Source organism: Harmonia axyridis, chromosome 3 (genome assembly GCF_914767665.1).
Source record: "Harmonia axyridis chromosome 3, icHarAxyr1.1, whole genome shotgun sequence".
In the NCBI taxonomy this organism is placed as follows: Eukaryota; Metazoa; Arthropoda; class Insecta; order Coleoptera; family Coccinellidae; genus Harmonia; species Harmonia axyridis.
Window position 1 is genome coordinate 36,857,114 of NC_059503.1, and position 25,508 is coordinate 36,882,621.

At 31.2% G+C, this 25,508-nt stretch overlaps 2 protein-coding genes and 1 non-coding gene across 4 annotated transcripts; all 3 read right to left on the bottom strand.

Moving 5' to 3' along the window:
- Positions 1-2,242: 2,242 nt before the first annotated feature.
- Positions 2,243-10,902, bottom strand: LOC123675663. The gene is made up of 5 exons (XM_045611110.1): positions 9,521-10,902; positions 8,749-8,857; positions 7,088-7,295; positions 4,294-4,437; positions 2,243-3,697 (listed from the first exon to the last, which is right to left on the bottom strand). Exons 1-5 carry the CDS (start codon positions 10,654-10,656, stop codon positions 3,414-3,416), a joined length of 1,881 nt encoding a protein of 626 aa, XP_045467066.1. The 5' UTR covers positions 10,657-10,902; the 3' UTR covers positions 2,243-3,413.
- Trnat-agu lies at positions 5,447-5,519 on the bottom strand. Its single transcript has one exon. It is a non-coding gene; the product is annotated as a tRNA-Thr (tRNA).
- Positions 10,903-13,850: 2,948 nt separating the features above from the next.
- LOC123674915 (PP2C-like domain-containing protein CG9801) lies at positions 13,851-25,499 on the bottom strand. Of its 2 annotated transcripts, XM_045610072.1 has the most exons (9): positions 25,144-25,499; positions 24,839-25,056; positions 22,446-22,994; positions 17,399-17,611; positions 16,924-17,331; positions 16,506-16,765; positions 15,052-15,313; positions 14,668-14,850; positions 13,851-14,534 (listed from the first exon to the last, which is right to left on the bottom strand). In XM_045610072.1, exons 1-9 carry the CDS (start codon positions 25,260-25,262, stop codon positions 14,188-14,190), a joined length of 2,559 nt encoding a protein of 852 aa, XP_045466028.1. In that variant the 5' UTR covers positions 25,263-25,499; the 3' UTR covers positions 13,851-14,187. The 2 variants fall into 2 exon arrangements, with proteins under 2 accessions (XP_045466028.1, XP_045466029.1); XM_045610073.1 differs by lacking the exon at positions 22,446-22,994 and having other exon boundaries at positions 25,144-25,496.
- Positions 25,500-25,508: the final 9 nt, after the last annotated feature.

A 25,508-nucleotide genomic window follows, 5' to 3' on the forward strand; every position in this document is an offset into this window, starting at 1 on the left:
TATTCTACCACGTACTCACTGCCAAAAGTCAGCATCTTCTTGCTTCCTTCTCGGCCTCTTGTGTCTCCTTCTGCTAGACCTGTCGATGATTTCCATCTACCTTTATGGCCTCTGTCTGGTCGGTTCTGCGCCTCTCTGGTGGACCCTTCTGATCTAATTTTCTTCTCATGTTGCTCGTTCTGATTGAACCTTCGCTTGAAGGGGTAGAGATAATTGATGTTATTAGGGATGGGTGAGGTATTGGCAGAAATGTGGTGTTTGGGGGAACATGGGATTGTTGAAGTATGATGAATATGATGAACCAATTAGAAGAGAATAAATGGAATTTTATAATCTATTCTTTGAACATGGATGAAAGATTTCTTCGCTGAGATACAATTATGAACTTCGTAAAATAAACCTTTATTTTTAATAATAATATTTGTTTCCTAAATGCCTTTAACATATACAAACATAAGAAAAAACTCCAAATATATGAAGAGATTCTGCATAATAAGCTTATAATTCATGAATATTGTATTTGTTTCCTAAATGCCTTTAACATATACAAAAATAAGAAAAAACTCGAAATATATAAAGAGATTTTGCATAATAAGCTCATAATTCATGAATATTGTATATTTATGATGATTTATAAAAAAATCTTAAATTGAAATGAAACTTATTTGAGAAATTTGTTTCTCTAATTCTGTGGTTATTCCGTTCATTCTTCCACATCTTGTAGAACAAAATCGTGCGAGAATATATCAGAAACGCACAGTTTTCATGGTTATATTTTATAATTCTATGTTGGCACTCCGAACTTTCCGCTACGGCTTTATCTGTCAATTCATCAAATTGCCTTAAAGAAATCAGTTCTGCCAACCAACATTTTTCAATGCAAAAATCGCTAAATTATATTTATGGAAATATTTCATTAATTTCAATGAAATTGCAATGAATTAGAGAAAATAATGTATAATACTCGTACAGAAGGCTCATTCTACCACTCGTTCATTCCAAAACTCGCCACTTCGTGGCTCGTTTTTGAATTTTGAACTCGTGGAAGAATATCAATGCCTTCTGCACTTGTATTATAAATAACTATTCTCTAATTCTGTGGTTATTCCGTTCATTCTTCCACATCTTGTAGAACAAAATCGTGCGAGAATATATCAGAAACGCACAGTTTTCATGGTTATATTTTATTATTCTATGTTGGTACTCCGAACTTTCCGCCACGGCTTTATCTGTCAATTCATCAATTTGCCTTAAAGAAATCAGTTCTGCCAACCAACATTTTTCAATGCAAAAATCACTAAATTATATTTATGGAAATATTTCATTAATTTCAATGAAAATGCAATGAATTAGAGAAAATAATGTATAATACTCGTACAGAAGGCTCATTCTACCACTCGTTCATACCAAAACTCGCCACTTCGTGGCTCGTTTTTGAATTTTGAACTCGTGGAAGAATATCAATGCCTTCTGCACTTGTATTATAAATAACTATTTGAATATTTAATGGATTCGGTCCTTACTTGGCGGAAATTCATTATAAATAAAATAAAACGAAGTAATTTCCACTATGTTATTTAATTGTTAGCAACAATTGTTTCGCCACACTGTGGCTTCATCAGGCTACATTTCTGAACTGATAAGAGTACAAAGATTTTCGGAATCTTATATAGGAACAAAATTGACACAAAAATATTCGAAAGGGTATAAATTACAAAGTTATATTGGACCATTTACAGCCTGGGATTTCCAAACTATCGGAAGAAATTCAATAAAGGGGATGAGTTTACATCCGTTTGTTCGTTCAACAGAATATTTTGGGTAAATATTCTGTTGAACGAACAAACGGATGTTAACTCATCCCCTTTATTGAATTTCTTCCGATAGTTTGGAAATCCCAGGCTGTAAATGGTCCAATATAACTTTGTAATTTATACCCTTTCGAATATTTTTGTGTCAATTTTGTTCCTATATAAGATTCCGAAAATCTTTGTACTCTTATCAGTTCAGAAATGTAGCCTGATGAAGCCACAGTGTGGCGAAACAATTGTTGCTAACAATTAAATAACATAGTGGAAATTACTTCGTTTTATTTTATTTAACTATTTGAATGCGAAATTGAAAGTAATCAATAGGTTTTTCTCAGTTATATCTCTATACCAATATTGATTCTGAAACAACCATAACAATATATAGATAAATGCTATTGCCCTATTGCTACTTTATAAAAAATTTTCAAGTGCTAAAGAGAGAAAAGTGCATATGCATATTTTATTTGATATTGTATGCATGTAACATAAAATGAATTCAATACATTTATTGTTTTTATTTTTCATCTATAATCTACTACATCACATATACTTGCCCAAACTAGTCAAACGAGCTTTCTTATGATTTAACATAAATGACATCAGTAATTTGGTTTAGTGTATAATTATATCATCTAAGACAGTTTGTGATGAATATTGAATCATAAACAACAAAGTTTTGTATTTGGAGGGGCGCCACTTTTAGATCTCGCATCACCTAAAATTTTTAATAGGACCGCTAATATGGCCTTGTATATCACCCCCCTAACGATAAAACGCCATAATTTGGAAGTTATAGTGCTTAATAATTATCTATTTTCTGTTAAATTTCTATATTATGCCATTATATCAATACATCTTAATTATTATTGAAAAAGTACAGAAGCTATACTTAATGAGTTACATCCCCAAAACAGATTTAAAAAAATAAATAAATAAAAATGAAATTATATTCTTATGATCCAATGCCAAATCACTTATTCACCAAATTTGGAACGACTTTTACAAATAAAATATACACACCATTGAAATAATGAGAACACATAAAATTCTATTCCATCATTGGCAAAAAATAATTAACATAAAATTGAAAATATTTTATTTATATTTTCAAAATTTTTTATCAGAATAATAAAATAATATGAATTAACATAAAATTCAATAGCATAATATAAATAAATATGTGAAGGTCTTAAGCATAATCATCCTTCCTGAAAGAATCATTTCAGAGATGTTGATCTTGGTAATACATATCCCACAAATTTACAGTTTAACTTAATTCAATTAATTAACTTAAATTAAAAAAAAATCAAAGTTTCAAAATTATGTTTTTAATTATTTACAATAAATTGAATCAATCCCTATGACTAAGGCAGTGAGAAATGGTTTTTCAATATGGAATAAAAATGATAGTGATTATTAGATGAAGCTGAAGTTCAAAAAAATTGTAAAAGTATATCGACACTTAAAGAGAAAACAAAAAATATTTATACCATAAAAACTATATACATAATGGTTTACCATAAAACTATATATCTAAATTGTAGATTAACAATTTCGAAACGAAATCAAAGTTAAAGTTAAATTCGATGAAAAGTATTAACCTCATTTTTTAATATCATTATCACGCATTACAAAATTCGACCTAGATTTCAATTTCTGTATAGTGGATACAAAATCTAGTTTCTTACGTTTAAACGTTTCTCTTCTCACATTTTGTTGATAGAGTTTCCTCTTTTCATGAACTTTCAGATCCCTCCCTAAAATTGGATATTTTATTTCTTTCGGCATGTCGTCCAATTCGAACATTGCATCATGAACAGATGTACCAAAAAAATTTCGAATTTTTGTGTCCGCGCCGTAATCTAGCAGAAGTGAAACCATTGAAGCTGAAAAAAAAATATATTAATACTTACACAACACAATTGAAGAATAAAAGGAACAATTTCTCACGAGTCTAAAATTAATATTATATTGAGAGAGTAAAAAAAGAAACTCTATCAGATCTGTTGTCACAGAAGTATTGAGTTTTTTCGGTATTGCTTTTGAATTCACCATGGTTCTTACGGTGCTATCAACTCAAAATATTACACAAATCTTGACATGGTTGTTCCATATAATAAGAATATCAATCCAAACTGTTTTTATTTGGTTATATATTTGAGTAATGTAACCCCATCAAAAAAAAAGGCGAATGGAATTAAATCCGATGAACTTGCCGGCCAAAGTATAATACTTCTAGTACAAATGAACCGCACAGGAAAAGTTCTGTTCAAAAATTCCAGAACTGAACGTGCACTATGAGCATAGGTTCCTCCCTGCTGAAACCAAAATTTTCCTAAATCGTCATTAAGCACAAAAAAGACTTAAATTATTCAATGGAACCTTGAATGAAAACAACTAAGTGAAAACATATCTTCTTTATAATCAAGAAATAGTTTCATTTGATAAATACATCATTGTAAAACCACAATTGAATACTTACCATTATGACTTTCAGCTGCATGGAATATGGCAGTTCTGCCAGACTTCAAATCTTTTAAGTTCATTTGGGCGTTTTTCTTCAAAAATTGTTCAGCCATATCTATTCTATCATTGTGAAAAGCACACATCATCAAGGGTGTAAGTCCTGAAAATATCATAACACATTTATAAGAATCAACTAAACTATGCCCTTTAATGTATTCAATGTGAATTTCAAAGTAAAATTCATTTTTGATGTAGGTAGGTATATATTCGAAATTATAAAACAAAAAAAAACCTCGAATTTTACACTATGGTTTATTATTTCTTTTATATGCTTCTAAAAATCTAGAATAGACACCATATATTATACAGGATACGCCACAGTATCCTGGACTTTCATGGAGAACGATTTTGTTGAAAATTTGCTTTCTTAGATAGGAACACTTGGTACTTGAAAAATCTTAGAAATCTGAATTTTCGGGTATGGATTACCAATATCACATGTGCCACTTACGTGGAAAGAAATACACAGGGTTGTTCAAAATCAAGGGTTTCAACTAGACATGCTAAAATGATAAAAAGTTTGTTGAAAACCTTACAATTTGAATATAGGTATACGTTGTTTTATCATCTGAAAGGGAACCATTTTCTTTCAATCCAATGTTCAATTGAAGCTAAATCTTGCACAAAAAAGAACTAAATCAATCAATTACTCGAAAACCTCTAGAAATAGGGACGAGGAAGTAAGTACATAAACAATCAAGAGATTATGGCAATTAAAAAAAGTAATGATAGACAGGGTGTTCTTTTTGAAATATCTGAATTATTAATACTTTTTGATATGAGTTGCAATACTGCAGCACCGAAAATATTTTATATCGATAGAGCAGTGATTCCTACCTAAGAAACCAAATTTTCAATAAAATCTTACATTTTTTTCCCGGTAAAAATCCAGGGTACCATCGACTGTGGCCTATCCTGCATATTAATAATAAAAAACTATAATGAACATCTGGCGATAGGATCGAATCCGGGATCATTCATCCCGAAATCCTAGTAAAATTTTCAAAGATTTAGAACTGCAAAACTATAAAGCCATATTGCGGTAAAATGATATTATATTAAATTAATTTCACGGCATTCAGACTATTTTTCATTTCTAGAAAAAGTATCTCCCCGAGCGGGATTCGAACCCGCAATCTCCGAATAACTAGTCCGACGCTCTAGCCACTGAGCCATCGAGGAAACTGAAGATTCTCTGCAAAGAGGAACCACTAATTCCAGAATGATATTATGTTGGGTATAATCATAAAACTTCTTAGATCCACAGTCAAGAAGAGATGCTTCATAGACAGAACATTGATGTTTTTTTTAAAATGAGACACCCTTTCTTTCAATATTTTGAATCACATTATAATGAATCTCTCTAAAATGTGAATTTTTGGACAGTCAAAATGCCTAAAATGGCAGAATACAATAATATTTTGAAGATTTCTAAATCAGAAAGTTCATAAGAAGCTTTGTTACTTGTTGTGGACTAGATACAAAGCAGTTTGTTAAGAATATCGATGATATCTTTAACATTGTCTTAAACTAACCAATTCACAAAACTATATGTTTGTAAAATCGTTGTTATTTGATTTAGAATGTGTACTCGAATGTTTTAAAACCAAGGTACATACATATATGAAATGATATTGTTGATAGTGAACATTCGATTTACATTTCATTTTAATATTATTATAGCCAAATCGTATTTGTAATGATTGTATGGAAGAAATATTACCATAAAAACAATTTTCATTCTTCATGGGGAGCATATATATTTTCTAAGTATAATGTGCAAAATCTCTTGGAATTGAAGTAATGGTATTTCCATTTAGTTGATATGGAGATAACAAGATGGAAAACCCAAACTCTGATTTCAAATCATTGAAAACACGTAGATGATAAAGAATTGAATGACTCACAGTTGTGATTAGAATGTAGAACTGCAAAAGTTATAAATTACTCAAAAACAAAAGAAATTAATTCCCCCCAACACTCTTGTCTACGAATCAACAGGAATTACACCCATTAACCTTCGAATGGGGGGGGGGGGTCTCCAAGAAAACCTATAATAAAGAAATTTTGAGAGAATTTTGTGTAAACAGAGACCAGAATAGAAGGACAAGCAGAAAGCTTCCACAAAACACCATATGGGAGGAAATACAGAAGATGTAATATACATATATTATATATGCTTTGTTTTATAAATAATCTCCACGTATTGATTTTTAAATGGTTGTAGAAACTACATATAATTGTCGATACAGGCTGAAGGAGTTTGGTCTATGGCCATTGTGTGAATAAAGTTCAGTGTTGTTTGTTTAAAAGAAATTATTGCATTTAAGCATTATAAATTCAACTGATTGATTATCTCTTATAAAAATCATTTTTGCTCTAAAATAGACTTTCAAAAAGATTAAAGCTTGTACATTAAAGACTTGAATGTGTCTCCTCCACTCACACTCACAAACTTTTCTTAGTAAAGTTTTACGAATAAAGTAAAGTCATGTTCACGCACAGCTATAACTTCATGATTGAATGTTCAAAAGTTTATCAAGATTACCAGAAGATTTTTAAATTTGACATCAACATTCTACACTACCCAAAAAGTGAACTGTGACTATTTCATTCGAGTTGAAAATTTTTAAATGAGGCTCATTCATTAAGTGGTGGTGCTTCAAATATATATTATAATTATAATATTACACCATTTGAGCATTGAATTTTTTTGTGATTCTATTATTCAATTTTAAATTAATACTCACCATCATAATTGAATTGATCAATATCTAAGTTATCGGCATTAAGTTTTTCAAGGAAAATTTGGACTAAGTCATTCCTATTATGCTCAACAGCCAGATGAAGAACATTGTTTCCTTCCGAATCTAAAACTGACATGTCAGCATCATATTTAAGAAGTACTTCAACAATATCAGTCCCAACACTTTGAACCACAGCTAATTGTAATGGAGTCTGAAAAAAAAATTATAAATGTTTTAATTGTTCTAAGCCTCTGGGTGGCCTTTCAAAAGCTTAGAGCTTGTGTGTTATGATAAAAAATGTGGTGTTTATAACCTAATGGTGAAAATAGCTTGCCATATTTTTTTTCATCTTCATTTTTCTTAGGTAAATATTGATATTTTGTATCAGCAATAGAGAAAGTGGCTTTTCACAATCAATAATTTTTGACTACTTCCTAAATCAAATAAGTGAATATATAGAATACATTATTTCCATTAAATCCACGAGTCAAGAACAATCAATTTCATTTTAAATAAAAGTTTCCAAATAATACTTCAAAATTTCAATTTTAAAAACCAAACTAATATTCTAAAATCAATTTAAAAATCTCGAGTAGAACTCCTGTGATAAAGGAATACTTTTAAGTTGAATTCTGTACAGTTTTGAAAAAAGTGCAACACCTTCGTTCTTAAAATTTTATTTTGTTTCAATCATAACAATGTATGTACTAAATTATCTATATTGAATTTAATTTTAGGATAAGCCAAACAAAAAAATTCAGAATATAAGCACAAACAATTCATAGAAAGTGTTCTTAAAAATGTTTACTGAAGAAATACTAACAATCTCACTGATTAAACTGTTTCAATTTCCAATAGTTTAAGATCCCATTTATCAAAAAGGCCTTTGCGTGTTATAAAATTTCTTTTTTTCATTGAAAAAACGAACACGGGTTCCTTAATAATTTGAAATTTTTCAAGTTATACGTTAATATTTTCATTATTTCTCAAAACAATCCTGAATTTAATTACAAGTAATTACAATTTCTAATGAAACTACAAGTTCATTGTTGAAACTATAAATGAAAATATAAACAAAAAAGTTTATATTTTGGTCATTTCTACAAATGAGCAGAAGGATAAATAAAATTGAGGTATTCCCCAACAATGGCCGCACAATTTAGCAGAAGGAACAGTTGTAAATATTCTATGGATTTCCCTCTGAACACATTCTATTGGTTTCCAAGTAGCTAATGCTCAAAAATTTAACAAGCGTTCATTTAAATTCGCGGTCAAGAGTGCTGTAGAGGTAAAAGAGTTGATTTTCTGTGATTACAACTAGTGCTTAGCTTGTACCACATATTTTTTTTTATTTTATTTATTCATTCATTCCCCTCTCCCAAACAGCATATTCTGCTGTTGTCAGAGACTTAGTTTACATAATAGTTTTAATACAACAATAATTCAATAGTTCTCAGATTCGAAGTATGTAAACAAATGTTAGTGATATGGTACAAGCTAAGTGCTACTTGTAATCATCGAAAATCAACTCAATTTCTCCACAGCACTCTTGACCACAAATTCAAATGAATACATGTTATAAAATATTATCTTGATCAAATTCTTAAAAATATTTCCAAAGATTGGAACTTCCTTCAATAAGAATATACAATATGCATACTTACATAATCATTGATGTTGGCTATATTTACTCCAGCTTTTCGAGCTTTAAGGACAATACACTGACTTTTTACTTCTTTCAAATTTTTCTGAATGACTGCCCTATGAATTGGTCTGCAAGCAAAATTAAATAGTAAGAAGATATTTTAACACTTTCGCGGTCACAAATGACCGATGGTAAAAAGTTCAGTCAGGCTACGGCGGTCACTAGAGACCGATCTCAATCGGAAGGTTTGTATGGTCATTACGCTTATTATGACAAATAGCATAGTTCAGATGCATGTAGTGATAAGATTTGCAAGAATGACTGCCAATAGGACCGCTGTCTATACGTCTGAATTATATTCCTACAAATTGCACAGTGGTCATCAGTGATCGATGTCTTTTTTTTTTTTGGAAAATGAAGTAAATGAAAAAAAATTTATATTAACTGAATCAAACTGAAGTAATCAATTGAAATATATTGAAAAATCGAAAAAAAAAATATTTTTGAACATTTTTCATCAAATGAGCTTTGCCACGAAGTGAATAACCTTCTAATTTTATTCTATACTTTCTAAAAGGTGATTCGACTTAAAAGTCAGAAAATTTGATGTGAGATTTATCAAACTACACAAACTCAATGAATAAATGTGAAGATATTGTGAATGAAACTAGTTTCTTCATATAAATTAATGAAATAATTGAAATTATTGCAACAGATTATATCTATATTCTTCATCAAACTGATCATTCTAAAAGGAATAATTAAGAATTCAAATGAAAAAAGTTACTCACAAGTTCCCTGAATCCCATTTAAGACATTGATGAATATCGTTGAAAAATTTCATCTTCAGTTTTTCGGTATTCAGGGAATAGATTGAAGGAGGCCCATGTCCCATATTAACATCATCACCAATTATAACACCACCACTATAAAGTTCACTAAGACAATTTTCCACTCTAGTTTCTTTAAGGGGCTCGTTCTCAATTATATCTTCTGTTTGAACTCCTATATGAACAGTGTTTGGATGTTCAGTATTTGTTGAAACTGATACCGACTCATGGGTCTTTTTAATGCAATGGGTGGTTGTCATTTGACTGATATTCTTAACTTTCAATGTTTGAAGTTTATCAGGAGCATTGCTACTTGGTGCAATATCCTGAATCAGGGGAATCCCCAGAATTGATGTGTTTGGACTATTTACAAGTTTACTTTCCCCCCCCACCTCTTTCGTAATGAGAGAAATGTTGGGAGAGAATTGATTTTTTTTTATTGAAACAACTTTATCACTATATTTGGGTAAAATAGTTCGAACATGTTTAATGGTATGAACCTTAATTTGTTGTGGATCTTTAATATTTAACTTAGATGACTGACATTTAGATTGATCTGGTTCTATCTTGCTCCCGGCAGTATTAAAATTAATTGACTTCAAATTTAGGATATTGGGAACTGATTTATATTCAGTGTCCACTACATTATCTTCCACTTTACCTGGAGAATGTTTAATTATTTGTAGCTTCTGTCCATTCAAATATATGAATTTTTTCCCATTAGGATCAAAGATTAATTTTGCTTGGCTCATATCTTTCTTTTCTGTATCAGTCACATGTTTAATACTGTCGATTACAAAATGATTAGAAGATTCACATGTAGTTGAATTTTTAATTTTACGTGTTGTTTTATATATATTCAAATTTTTCAAGTCAGTTTTTGAATGATGTAGAACACCTTTTTTCAAGGCTGTTGAACTGATATTTTTGAAACTTCGATTGAAAGTTCTCTTCTTGAATACCATTTGAGTATTTTTGAATCCCATCAATTCCCAATCATCGGGTACTGTGGAAAGTGCCACATTTCTTCTGAAATATTGGGTGTTCTGTATATTGAATTTTTCAAATAAATTGCAGTTGAAAGTTGATGAATCCATAATTATTGAAATAAATGTCTCTGGTTGCAAGATTCTTTTTGGTTATGATTAGCATTAACATGGATCTTTTAGTAATTGGGATTAATAATAACTCCCAAATTTTCGAACAATTCAATAATATTCACTTCTTCAATGACACACTTCAGTAGTAGAGTTCAAATTAATCAATTCACTAAAAAGAAAAATAATTCACAATTAGGTAATTCCCCGTATACATTTAATTCATGGAACACAATATAACATAACAATTTTATTTACTTCAGATCAAGTCAAATTTAACGTGGACGATCATAGAAAAGCACTGAATGTCGCAATTCTTCTTTTTTTTTGCATAAAAGTGTTTATGTTAAATAACAGACGGCCTTCAGGGCCTGATTATTTCATAAAATATTAGAATATTTGTATATTTTCACCATGTATTATTAAAAAAAAAGTTTCTTTGAGTTAAAAAATATTAATATATGTATATATATTCCCGATTCAAGGGTAGGCTGCGCCCTCTACAGCATTCGTTTTCAAATGTAGGTAAGGTCATTGTAAACAGAAGTATTTCCTGGTTATTTGTAATACTAATTGGCGAAGAATATGATGAATAATTAAAATAGTTTTATTCTCAGTTCAATTGAATATTTCCGATATTTAGAAGCAAATCCAAATAATAGGAATGTAATAGAGAGTTCAAAAATATTTTCATATTTCAGCAGCGCAAGACTCTGGCCTGGTGAATTTTAAATAATTACTTAAGAAGAATGATGATTATGAAAAGAAAACAATAATACTTTGGCCAAATACAGCTAGGAATGGCATTTCCAAATTTAAATGTTTGTCATTTTTTACTTTTTTTTCAAGAATAATTCATTTTTAGAAATCAAGATGCCTTTGATAAAGAATACACATATATTTTATCTTCTTTAAAAAAATATATATCGAGAAAATGTTGCACCATATTTGTACTTCTGAATGATTGAATAATATTTATTAAAATTAAATGATTGTTGTGTTATATTTACATTTTTTATAATTTAAATAACCATTTTTTCGCTACATAGCAGCTTTTTAAGATTTCATATTTATATTGCTACTGATGGAAATAAAGATACAAAATAAAAAAATATTCAGGAATTATCTTCATAAAAATGCGAATCGATAGGTTCACAGCAGGGCAACATATATTCAATATTTAATCAATTTTAGGATCTAAGTTCCACGGCAAAAGAAGATTTTTATCCCCTGGCACATGCATTCTATAAGGACTATGACTATATGAATATATTTACTTTATGTTTCTCATAAATGGTGGGAAAATCAGTAAAATCACCATTTTCTTTCCGCACTCCAAATTTTGCGTATGTCAACTTTCTCGACAATGCCTTTTTCCCGGTTATTTCTAGTTTACAACTGGGGAAAGCAAAGGAATGAGACGAGGTCCCCTAATATCAATGATATTAACTGTATATGTAGTCCAGTAGATATATACATTTTTACCTGGAAAAAATTCCGAACTTAATGAAACTTCTACAGGTTGTTTTGGGGTGCTGTGGGATGATTCTGTCAGTGTCAAATTATACAACACGAGGATACTGTGCCGAAGAACCTCAACATTTTCGAACTTTTTTCGGTTTTTGCTCATAACTTCTAACCTAATAAGTTTTCTACCTGAATGTTCATTTTTAAAGTTGTAGAGCATCAAATTCTCTACAATTTTGTATTCAAAAACTTTTTCGTAAACTCAATATCAATTGAGATACAGTCGATCAAAATAATAGTCCAGTAAACAAATCAAAAAATGTAGGGTCTGCTGGAATAAATTCCGAACTTGATGCAACTTCTACAGATTGTTCGGGGGTGTTGAGGGATGACTCTGTCAAGTTATCCAACATAAGGAGCCTGTGCTAACTTGAGGAGGGCCGAATAAACCCAACATTTTCGGACATTTTTTCGGTTTTTTGCTTATAACCTTTAACTTAATTAGTTTTCGACCAAAACGGTCATTTTCAAAGTTGTAGAGAATTGATTTCCTTATAATTTTGTTTTCAGAAAATTTTTTTCTAAACTTTATATCAACCAAGATGCAGCCAATCAGAATTAGAGGAATTTTCTCAAATTGGCAAAAAACGAAGGTTTTGACCCTCTAACAATTACCAGCCGTTCTATGGTAAATATAGTAATTACTAATCAGTATCGACATATTGAAACATAAGGAGGTGGAGGGGGGAGGCAACTTTGACTAAAAGCCTCTGTTTATGTGAAGAGTAGATATTTCAATGTTATCGTGGCATGTTATTACCTTACTGTGAATTCCTATCAATCCATAATTATTTTGAACTTATTAATCAAATCAACTGGGTAAAATCAATAAATAATAACCAAGAATTAATTGAAAATAATGGTTGTATATAACCGAAAAAAGTCCGAAAATGTTGAGGTTCTTCGGCCATCTTCAAGTTAGCACAGGGTCCTCGTGTTACATAACTCGACAGACTCATCCCACAACACCGCCCGAATAATCTGTAGAAGTTTCATTAAGTTCGGAATTTCTTCCAGCAGGCCCCACTTTTTTTGTATTTGTCTACTGGACTAATGGTCTAGAATGAAAACTCTCATGCTCTTGAAACTAATAAAATAAGCGCGTAAATTCAAAATGTTTTGTATTGAAAATATTGTCATTTGATTTCAGATTTAGAAAGTAAAGACTACAAAATTAAACTATTTAAATTTTTTGAAAATTTCATTCCTGCAATAGTTTTAATCAGGTCACAAATACAGTGAACGCTTGAGCTTTTTGAACTTTTTATCAATGCCCTTCACATGCTTGACCATAGACATGCTTACATCAAAAATTGATAGTGCACTTAACAAATAATTTATAGGCAGTTGTTGTGTAAAAATTTTTCCAATAGGCATGCTATGGAATGAGGTAATACAAACGTGAAAAGCACTGATTGTAAATACTTATACAATCAGAACATTTCAAGTTTTAAAAGGCATATCACCAAATATCCACTAATTTCTGCTTCTCTTGACATTCCCTCAGAGTTACATTTAGTGGAAGACTAGAGATAAGAGTTTCTATGGAGAGTCCAGCCTCACCCAACAAATTCTCATCTAAGAATGCATCCAAATTGTTCAAAGTTGCATCCAATGTATCATTCTCAAGATTTGCATTAGGAGAATGATGCAGTAAAAAGTTATTCATATTAAACTTTTTATTACTACAAAAGAATACAAAACTGAACAAAAAATAAATATGAGTATAAATTCCATAACAAAAATACAATGAGTAACAAATAGTTTCTATCCAACATGGCACTGATAGCGGTTCAAATGTCCAAACAAATAGAAAAAATGTCATTTATTGTTATCATCATCCATATAATTTATAATCCAGATATATAATGTATAAATTAAAATATCCCAATACCTTATCGTTGGTCAACTTGGAAATAAAAGAGGTCAAATGTTAATGCCATGTAAAATACATATTAAATATTCTCATTTTGGAAGATCCAAGTAACTGATATAAGAAAATATTCAAATATTAACAGGTAAATGAGCAATATTGCAAGCTACCACTGTCACATGATCCAATTTTCCAGGGAGGTTCAACACTTTTTCAAGGCCTTTTTTTCTCCTGTGCTTCTTTTCCATGGGTGATATTTCTACTAACACCCCATCTCTATTATCGAAATAAAGATCCATATCTTCCAAGGTTCTCCTCTTAGCTGCAGTGATACTGATTGTGAAATCTACCAAATTCTCACAAAGTCTCTTGGAAGTGGTGCATGGAGACTCTTGTCCAGAAATGCCATGTTTCAATACATCTTCCATAAGCAGCAGCTGGAGCTCGTATCTCTGAACTGGTGATACATATGGTATACCTGATATTTGAAAATTAAAGCACAAGTTAGTTCCTTTTAATGAATGTTAACTTGTTTATTATATTGACTGAAATAAGGTTAAGGAAGTGTTTTGATTTGAACAAGTATTAATTTATTGGTATTTTATGACTACCTTCTACATTTCTCAAGATTGGTTTCTTAGATGTCGAATGAAAATCTAATGTTGTCTTGGATCGTAGAAAATTATAATTCTGTTGTTGTGTCCTTTGATTCGATAAGGGTTTTCTCATAGATACTCCACTGGAAGAAGGTTTCTTCTCAGTATTGCTAGCTTTACCCACTGCTAAATCTTGTACTACAATAAAGAAAAAATCGTGATTACAGCTTTAATGAACTGAAGGTAACCTTTTTCAATATATGAAGTATATCAAGTTCATAGTAGATATATTCTACTGAAGTTGTAGTAACTTTTGTTCTGCATGAGTAAATATTTCTAAATTTTCTGTGGATTAAGAGTGTGGTTACTGCAACTTTAGTATCTTCAACATCATAATACCTGTTTTTTTTTTCATATCTGTTTCATCAATGGAATTCTGTTTCATGAAATGAGCAATCAATGGATTATCTTCATGTTCCTTTGAAGATCCATTGATTTTCTCAATCATTGTTCTCTTAACAATACTTGTTGAGTTATTAGAACTCTCATCCGACTTCATTAAAAGTTTTGATTCCTTACTAACTCCATCATTTCTGTTCTGATGGCTCCTTCTTGGAGGTTTTATTGGACAAGTAGAGGCAGTGTTGTTGATGGAAGATTCCTGAAATGAACCTTCTTGAATCTTAAACTATACTGGTGTGTAAAATGATTAGATTTTGTTTCCAATGCAATCTCGAATTGGGCCAAACTCTTTCTTTCTTCTCTTGCTTTCCAGTCACTGTTCGGAGCTCCTCCGAATTTTTACTGTTCCAGTAAACAGAGCGTCGAATTTGTGGGGCTTCGAGCACTGATAGGTGTGAGAGAGAAAGAAGACCGTTACTTCGCATAAAGTACGAGACAGCTGTTGAACGCTGGTTTGTTTACGTTTAATTCGACAGTTTGGTTTTGGCGCTTTCCAGTCATAGCGAAGGCGTAAGGCTCTAATGCGCCGAGTCTCAGAGTGACTCGCACCTGACTAGAAAGCACTTTATACTTTCTCCATTGAAGGGATGGAGCTATGTGGTTCATACCCTTTCCTTCTTACAAGTTTAATTTTTGTGCAATCTACCGCTGGTAACCAGATGTTGTGAACTATTAGTGTTTCTTCTCTTCTGTTGATGTTATTTGAATTTTTATATATTTTTTATATTTGATGGCAAATGAAAACTCATTCATGGGTAATAGCTCTTAATATCCAAAAGAATTTCAGTTTTTGAGATAAAGACACTAGGGACCGTATTCTCGACAAGTGATCTTTCAAAACGTATATGTTCGTTCAGTGTTCAGAGCACTGAAAGAACGTATACGTTTTGAAAGATCACTTGTCGAGAATACGGTCCCAGTCTGCACTCGCAGAACTTCCGTAATAGTAAGCAAAAAGTCAGATGAAAATCAGACTAGACCACGTTTAAAAAAGACGGAATTTTTCAATACTGTTGGACACTCAGGCCGTGAAAGTCAGCAGAATAATATAACCAAGTTGACATCCCTAAATATTCACAGCAAAATGTTTTTTTCTTACTTATTCCATTTCAGTTTCTTGCCAAAAATTTACTGTTCACATAGACAGTTTGAAATTAATGAGAAATTGGAATACTTGACATCTGGACGTAAAAAGTGGCTTGGCAAAAAACTTGTTAAATTTACTATGAGAGTTAACCACATATTTTCATAGAATTGACAGAGAAATGTCCAAAAGAGCCTATAACAAAAGTTGCCGGTTATATCTTTAAAGTTTTCAAGATAAAATAGACACACTTGTGTTTCTAGAAATTTCATATCTAACTTAAAAAGTGCATAAAATAAAAATATACCTTTTTTTCTGTTGTTTGAGCTCTGCTTGATGTCTCTTTGTTATCTGCCGGATTGATTTTAGTTGTGTTCACTGTAAATCTACAAACACTTGGATCAAAATTGTCTGTTAATCCATCACTAGCAACCATAACTATATCACCTTTGCTCAGAGTAGTTATCGATAATGTAAGATTGCTCAATTCAGGATTTATTCCATCTACTGGTCCTAAAGCCCCGAGTGCATCTCTCATATCTCTGTTGGAAGTGATATCGTGAGATCCTGAATTAAACAAAAACAAACCACTAACTAAAGGTCATTAAATAAAAGATGATAAGAACATTTTTCATAAGACAGTATTAATAGAAAAATTCAATCCTTAAATGCCATAACTCAAAGAATTAATATGAACCAGTTTATCTTTCATACTACAAACTTGCCTCTGGTAAGTTCTCTGATGCCATAATTTCCAGAATAAATATAAGCCAGTGTATCTCCAACGTTACAAACACAGCAAACATACTTTTGCTCTTCGCTGTTCGCTTCCTCTCCTGATAACCTAGAACCCTGACATAAGGGCAGAACAATTGCAACTGTTAAAGTTGTCAACATTCCATTGTTCTCAAGTATGAGATCATGGGCACAGTTGAATGCTCTAAGAAGGCATATGAACACTTCTTTGGTGTTTGAAATATGTGTAAGAGGTTCAGCAATAGAAGGAGAAGTAGCTTGTTGATCTGTCATAACAACCAAGTTTTCGAAAAGTTTTGTATCATTAAAAATAGTCTTGTTCAGATAATGAAGACATCCGTGTATTGCAGACTTAGCAGCAATGCAAGCCTTTTCTCCTGAAAAAATAATAAATGAACATATTTGTAAAATCTTATGTCAGAAGAAATCAACATAATATCTCACCCCAGTTAACACCATCTGCTACAGCTAAAATAACAGAATCCTTTCTTGATATGACACCAAAACAATCAGCTATGGGTTCTCCATTTTTAACTTTAGTAACTAAATTTGTATCATATAATGAATCTGATATACCAAAGACATAATCACTTTTCTTATTCCACTCCTGAGGCAGTTTAGATTTGTCATTTGAGCCACTTTGGGATGTTGCATTACCTGTAAGTATTTATACATTATTAGGATGATGAGAAGACACTATCAAATATCAGAAAAATTTGTTGAGCTAACAATCACTTGTCTCATGAAATAAAAATCTCTTAGTTTGAAATATACCAGTTGATTTTTTTAAGCTGAATCAGTTGAAAATCTCGAAAAGGAAATACCTTATGGAAAAATGTTTTGAATATAAAGTTGATCTTTTTGAGGAAAGTTCACTTATGCTACAACCTCTTACATTTCCTTCACTCTTGGGAGGGGTTAACACATCAAGCTGTTTTACACAAGAAACATAAAATAAATCTATCAAAAATTGATCTTACTCCTGATCTGGGTTCTGACCATCTTGCGATGGTGATAGACCTAAACCTGACTCTGAAACCTGGCATGATGAAGAAAGAAATTGTTTACAACTACAAAATGAACAATTTGGACAGAATCAATGAAGAAATAGAATTATTCATTGCAAAAAATGAAAATACATAAGAGCTTTTAACAATCGTTTGTCAGAAATTGTTATGAAATACACGCAACTACCAGCAGGCATCTCTTCCTACATGAACTTCCCCCATATATAATAAAATTATTAAAATATAAATGAAAACTCTACAGGGAGAACTGCGTAAATAGAGACGCAATCTTCAAAAAGGACATAAATAGGTATAATAAAGATATTCAAAATATGATACAGCAATATAAAGAAAACAACTGGATTAATGCATGCACAAAATAAATTATTTCAAAGGAACAAATTTCTACAGAGAAGTGAATAAACTGTCCTAGTATAAATGTCAACAGCAAATGCCACCTTAATGAATAGAAATAAAGAATATAAAACAGCAAAAAGTTCAAGCATTCGCAAATCACATTAAAGAGATGTTCAGATTCAACCATGATAGCACCTATGATGAAGAGAATCTTCAAAATATTCTTCAATAACCACAATTGTCTAGAAGGTAATTTTAGAATAGAAGGGACAGATTATAATGAACTACTTCATAGCAGCAAAAATAGCTGTTCAGGAAATGATAATATAACATGGCTGATAGTGAAACAACAGTGAATCAACACACCAACACCTCATAAAAATTTATGAACACTCCCTAAATAACAGCCTATTCTCAGAAATATGGAAATTACCTATAATAAATTACCAAAGCTAAACTTGGATACCAAAAAAGTTGAAAGCTATAAGCCTATCACAATAATAACAATAGTTTATTAATCATAAACATTGATCGCAGAGGCAAGAGCCTGAACTCGATATACTACCAGTGTTAGGAAAACTGTATGAAAAAATCATAAGAAAAACACTTTCAAGACACAACAATATATTCCCAAATTTCAATTTGGTTTTAAGAAAAAGAAAACAACATCGCATCCACTGACAATTCTTGTGTCAAGCATTGAAGAAAAATAAATCTTCAACCTTGAGCCTAGGAACTCACGTAGATATCAAAGAATATATTCTCAGTATTCCTCCCAATGTACCCAAAATAGAACCATTAATAGTAAATGAAGTAAAACAAGAAATCGCTTATTTGAACGTCCGAAAAGCTCCAGGTATAGATGGGGTAACACCATAAAATGATCAAAGAACTTCCGGGAATAGCAGTGAAACTATTAACTTACATCTTTAATGCAATTACTGAAATACTGGCCAAAGATGCTTAAGTTAGCTGAAATAATCATGGTATTAAAACCAGGTAAGCCGCCAAATGAAGTGTCATCATACAGACCAATAAGCCTATTATCAACGATCTCAAAATTGCTTGAAAGAATTATACTGCGCAGGATTGAGACAGACATCTCCAATGACCAATGGATTCCCTCTCACCAATTTTATTCAGGCAAGAACATTCAACGGTTGAACAAACTCACGGAATAACCAGTCATCAATCAAGCGTTCGAAGATAAACAGCACTGCACCTCAGTATTTTTAGATGTAAGTCAAGCTTTTGACAAAGTCTGGCATGCTCGGTTACTGTATAAAATCAAAACTACTTTTCCTCTAAAGTATTTCAGCAATTTGAAATCATATCTTATGGATCGAGAATTCAGGACAAAAATAGGCGAGGAAACATCTCAAAATTACCCAATTAAAGCCGGGGTTCCTCAGGGAAGTGTATTGGGTCCAATCCTCTATCTTCTGTACACTTCTGATCTGCCAACAACCGACAACACAACAACTGGAACTTATGCAGACTATACAACCATAATGGCATGCCATGAAGATCCCACAACAGCAACAAAACTTGTACAAGAACATCTTAATCTGGTAGAATCTTGGAACAGCAAATGGAAAATAAAAATAAATGAAATAAAATCAAAAAAGGTAGACTTCACTTTGAGGAAAGAACGATGCCCACCAATTCACCTGAATGGCAAAGCAATACCAGAAGCAGAAACGGCCAAGTATCTAGGTTTCCACTTAGATATCAGAATTACTTGGAAAGAGCACATAAAAAGAAAAGAAAACAAGTTGAACTTAAAATCAAGGAAATCTATTGGCTTATGGGGAAAAATTCAAAACTGTCTCTAGAAAATAAAATTATAACTCCAATTTGGACGTACGGACTTGAAATTTGGGGATGCGCAAGCAAGTCAAATATAGCTATCATCCAAAGGTGCCAGTCTAAGATACTTCGTATGATAGCCAACGCACCATGGTATGTTACTAATCAAACACTTCATGAAGATCTGAAAATACCCTCTGTTCAGGATCTCATAAAAACAAGAAGTAGTAAATATCAGTCTAAACTGGAAGTTCACACAAATATCCTTTTACAACCTTTAACACAAGTCGACGAAACAAGAAGACTACAAAGGAAATGGCCAACTGACCTGATGGACTACTAACAGATTCTACTAATGAGGAGAATATCTTCACGACATGTTGAAATAGTTTTCTTAAAATTGGCTCATAGAAGTTATTCTGATTGCTGATAAATAAACTCTTATATAAAAAAAAAACCTTGAGCCTAGTTATACAGAAAGCTTTCGACAACATATGGCATAAAGGAGTATTATACAAATTACACAGAATAAAAGCTCCCCACCCACTTATCAAATTATGCCAACAATTCCTAATCAACAGAAGACTAGGTGTCTAAATTGGATCAAGCATTTCAGAATATTTCAGCCATGAATAAGGTACCCCTCCAAGGAACCCCACTGTCAACTCTTCTGCCACAATATAGTTCTCACAATTGATAACAACTCATACTTTTTGCAGTTTGCAGACGACACAATAATAGTAGCACATGATAAATCAATCACAACCTTAATCCAGCACCTTCAGATACTCATAGATAAGATTTGTAGATGGTTTTCAATTATGGAGTACGAATCGTGGAAATTTATTCACACAAAACTTTTATTTTTTGCTGTAGAATACGAATCTTCAATAAAAAACGAGATATCCCATTTAAAATTCCAAAGTTGAATCCCCCTTCCCCCCAAGGGTGAAGGAAATAGGAGACGCTGTAGCATAATTGCACTTCCCCCTCAAAACCATCAACTTTCTATTCGAAACATTTTTCCATAAGAAGTTTCATTATCCAGAATTTTAACTAATTCAACTTGCAAAAATCATCCAGTATAGACATCTAAAGATCAAAAATGTAACTTAATTCTTATTGCCTGCCAAAAAACAATGAAAATCATTCCAATTAAAATATTTCGTTTCTGTTGAAAAAAAGCCATTCAAGTATGGAAAATCGATTATTTTGAAATGTATTGTTTTAACTAGGAGTATTTACATCTTCCTTAGTATTCTTAAAAGGAAATTATTTTAAATTTATAAGAACTAGTTACATTATTTATTTCTTAATATTTTTTCTCAACTTCTCTAGACTTATTTAGTAATTTATGCAAACGAAAACAGGAATTTTCTTCGCTGAACAGACAATGGACACAATAAAAGCATTCAATTTTTTTTTTAATGTGCATTTTCCAGTTCTATGATTTCTAATCTAAGGGACACCAAAATTTTAGCTGGAAACAAAATTTTGCATCTTTGAAATGAAAAATTGTGATTGGTTAGAACAAAACAAAAAAAACCAAATAACGAGCAGCGTTCATTAAAATTCGTGATGTGGAGAAATTAGAGTTGATTTTCTGTGAGTGTGAGTAGTGCTTAGCTTGTACCATATTCTTCCCAAATTCGATGAATGTGAACAAATGTTAGTGATATGGTACAAGGCAAGCGCTACTCGTCACAGAAAATCAACACGAATTTAAATGAACGCTTGTTATATTCAGTTAAATTTCAGAATAATAAGTACAGAATATTTTATGGATTTTGAGTGGCTAATAACTCATTATGAAGAATATTTTTTTCACCATTAGAAATAGAAATAATGATAAAATCAAATCTCCTCAATTTCAATAAAATATAATTTTTACTAAAAATTGTGGTTTCATTAGGTATATGACATTTTAACTGATTATTTCTAAAAAAATGTGGAAATTCAAGTTAACCATTATTTCATGAATAACAAATTTCATCAATAAACAGGGAATCCATCAATTATTAGTTAGAAAATTATAATTTATTGGGAAAGTATTCACCAAAACGTAGTATAAAAAGCAAAAATATAAATCATAAAGTTTGTTGAATGATATCATCTCTATGTGTACCCTAATCGATCGAAAGGGGGATTTTTGTATATCAAGAAAATATTACTTTCTTAGGTCCTTCAAAACTTCTCACTCAAAATTCAAAAGTAGAAAATCAAACTGGAATATTTGCTTTCAAGCACCAATAGAAATCAAAGTCACCTTTATTAGTGAAAGCCATGCAGAAATAACTAAAATCAAGCATTTAGTTTACCGCATTTAGGCCTTTCCAAAACTTTTCTTGTGCCCTTATGTTTGTAGGGATTCCCATCACTTTTTGATTTTGCCAATTCAAAATTCTTCTGGGAATGAGAATTATGAGTGCTCTGTCTATTTGACTGGGAGTCTGTCCTTGAGAGAGATTTCCTAGTCTTAGATGATCGGTACCTTATACTATCTTTCTCATATAATCCTGAATTTCTATTGTGAACATTCTTCTCTTTTTGGCTATGTCTAGCCTTCACACAAAATTTCTCTTCCATATTATCCTTATCATTTATTCCATCTCTGCTCTGTTTTTCATTTTGTTTTTTTGATTTCTCATTTTTATTTTTAGATTCTCCATAAAATTCCCTATCTATTTTTGTTTTTTCTATTTCAATGTTGAAATCTGATATACTACCCAAACTTAAGCTTTTCCTATGTTGTTTTGTATCATTTTTAACAAAATATTTTTGACCAGCTACCTTGATTACCATTTTGGTATTATCTACAGGCTGACCAGGTGTTCTATTTGATGAATTTATTGGGAATGTTGGTTGTACTAGAAAAGTTCAAGAGTTGTTAGTTGCAGAGATTCCCATTAAGCAATAAAGTAAATAGTTAGTCTAGAAGATTTGTTTGCTAGGGTTTAGACTTGGAGTAATAAAGTAATAAACATAGATGAAGTATACTCAATTCTCAAGATTCACCCACGTGGTTATCTTGATGTCAGGTTATAATTTTCAAATTTACGATAAGTATATCAAACTAAATGAAATCTATTCATTTGAACGATTCTGATTAACAATGAAATTTTAATAATTTGCCTTCGATATTTTCCTCCACTTTTCAATTTATAGAAAAAAAAATAGCTATTTCCTATATCTACCTACTTAAAACAGAGCTTTGGAATCAATTAATAAATTTGTAGATTTTTTCTGTATTTCTTGTTATTTGCTTCAATATTTTTTGAGATATTACAAAATCTTCATTCACATGGAACATAAGAAGTGTGCTCTCTGTGAGTAAGTCAAAAATTATATCACAGGTTATTCCTCCCCATCCAACAATTTTGTTAGCACATGTTAAGGACAATGTTTGCTTACTGAAAATGACACACGTTCCTTCTTTCTATATTTATTAATCTGAGGGGTTAGGCAGAAGTTTAAACATAACTTAACAGTAGGGGATTTATCTTATTCCTTTTTAAATATTCAATACTCATCACAATTGACTGAAATATTGTTCATACAATGAATAGTATAGTTTTATGTAGTAGATGCTTTATCGCAGCATTATATTAGAAAATAGATGGACTTTTTCAAACACCTATTATCTGAAATTATATATCACTTTACGGGTAATGGTCCTGGCAGTCGAAGCTGTTGAACTTAAAACTGAACTAAACTATACTGGGTGTAACAGGATCATGGTACAGCCCCATATCTCCGTTAGTTTTAAATGTAATAGATTGAAATTTGGGATATCCCATATGCATTATAAACGGCACTTTTTGTTCTATAAATGATTTTTTTTTCATTACAACAATTGTTCGAAATGCTGTCCATTAACCTCAATGCACTTATGAGCTCCCATAGCTGCTTCTTGAAGAACGTTTGCTAATTGCTGGGCCGTTCTTAGTATTAAAGCAGAACAAAATAATTGTATTTTCTTATAGCTGTAATTTTGATTGTATTGATCGCATATTTTATTACCAGGTATGGATAAATTCCTTATTAATAGTACTCAAATAATATTCTCAAAAATTAAACAATAACAAATACTAATAAATGGTACCACGGTACCAACATAGTTCCATTTGAAAAAATTGAGTTTTACCCCAAAAACGATTACGATGAACTTTATTTGCTCATAACAAACGCAATTTAGTATTTTTAACGGAATTTCGATTTTTCTAGTATTAAACGGGTCAATTGGAATAAATCGGAACCATCATGGCACACTTAAATGGAAAACTAAAAATTGAATTATAAAAAATTTTGATGTTTGAAATGTCACTTATGAGGTATCATTGGATTCAGAAATGTAATAATATACAGGGTGTTTCATTTGAAAATCAAAAGTTGGTATCACTTCCAGCAAAATCGGAAGTGAAAAAAAAATCATTTATAGATCAAAAATTGCCGCTCATTATGTATATGGGATATCCCAAATTTCAATCTATTACCTTTAAAACTAACAGAGATACGGGGGGTGTACCATGATCCTGTTACACCCGGTATATCACTTTATAGGTTTTTTAATAAGTGAACATCTAAAGCATTAAAAAGAGCTTCCAATATACCAATATTTAATTAATAGGATATTTTTTTAATTATTACTGATTTGAGGAAAAAATAATTGGATACATATGTTAGTTTTAAGACCTTGTCATCACGTACTCACCATTTTCAATTTGTGTATCAATAAAATCAAAATCATCTGCATCAGGTATTGACAAATGCTTCTCTACTCTTTTAACAGTTGTTAGACCTCCATGAGGTCCTGAATAACATGATATTATTGATTCATACCCTGTTTCGTACTTAGCTAATTCATAATTGGGAAGATCAGTTGGATTTTTTCCATAAATAATAGGTGGTCCTTCTTTCACACAAATGTGTCTGAAAATTATTCAAGAAAAAAACGAGTCTGAATTGTAATAATGATACAAACATATTCTAAGATCAGATGATTCATTATCTATTTACCCTTGCAAATATTTGGTAACAAATGCATTTTCGTTGATATTGTTTTTTTTCTGACGAGGCTCATTATTAAAACTGAGTTGCCTAAAATATGTTGATACCCTTTTTCTCAATGAAGGCATATTGTGTATTGAAAAGAAATATTGGAACACCTATTTATCCTCAGTTAAAGATTATTAAAAAATTGTAGTAAAATTGATATTATCATAGGTTCAAATTGTATCGAAAACATTGAATCAATTGTTCATTCACATTTTCCAAACAATATTATGGTTCAATGGTCCACACCCAAAACTTTTTCTCCAAATTCCTAAATCACAATATTCCTAATACATATCATATCTGTCATGCTCGGAAATTCATAGGAA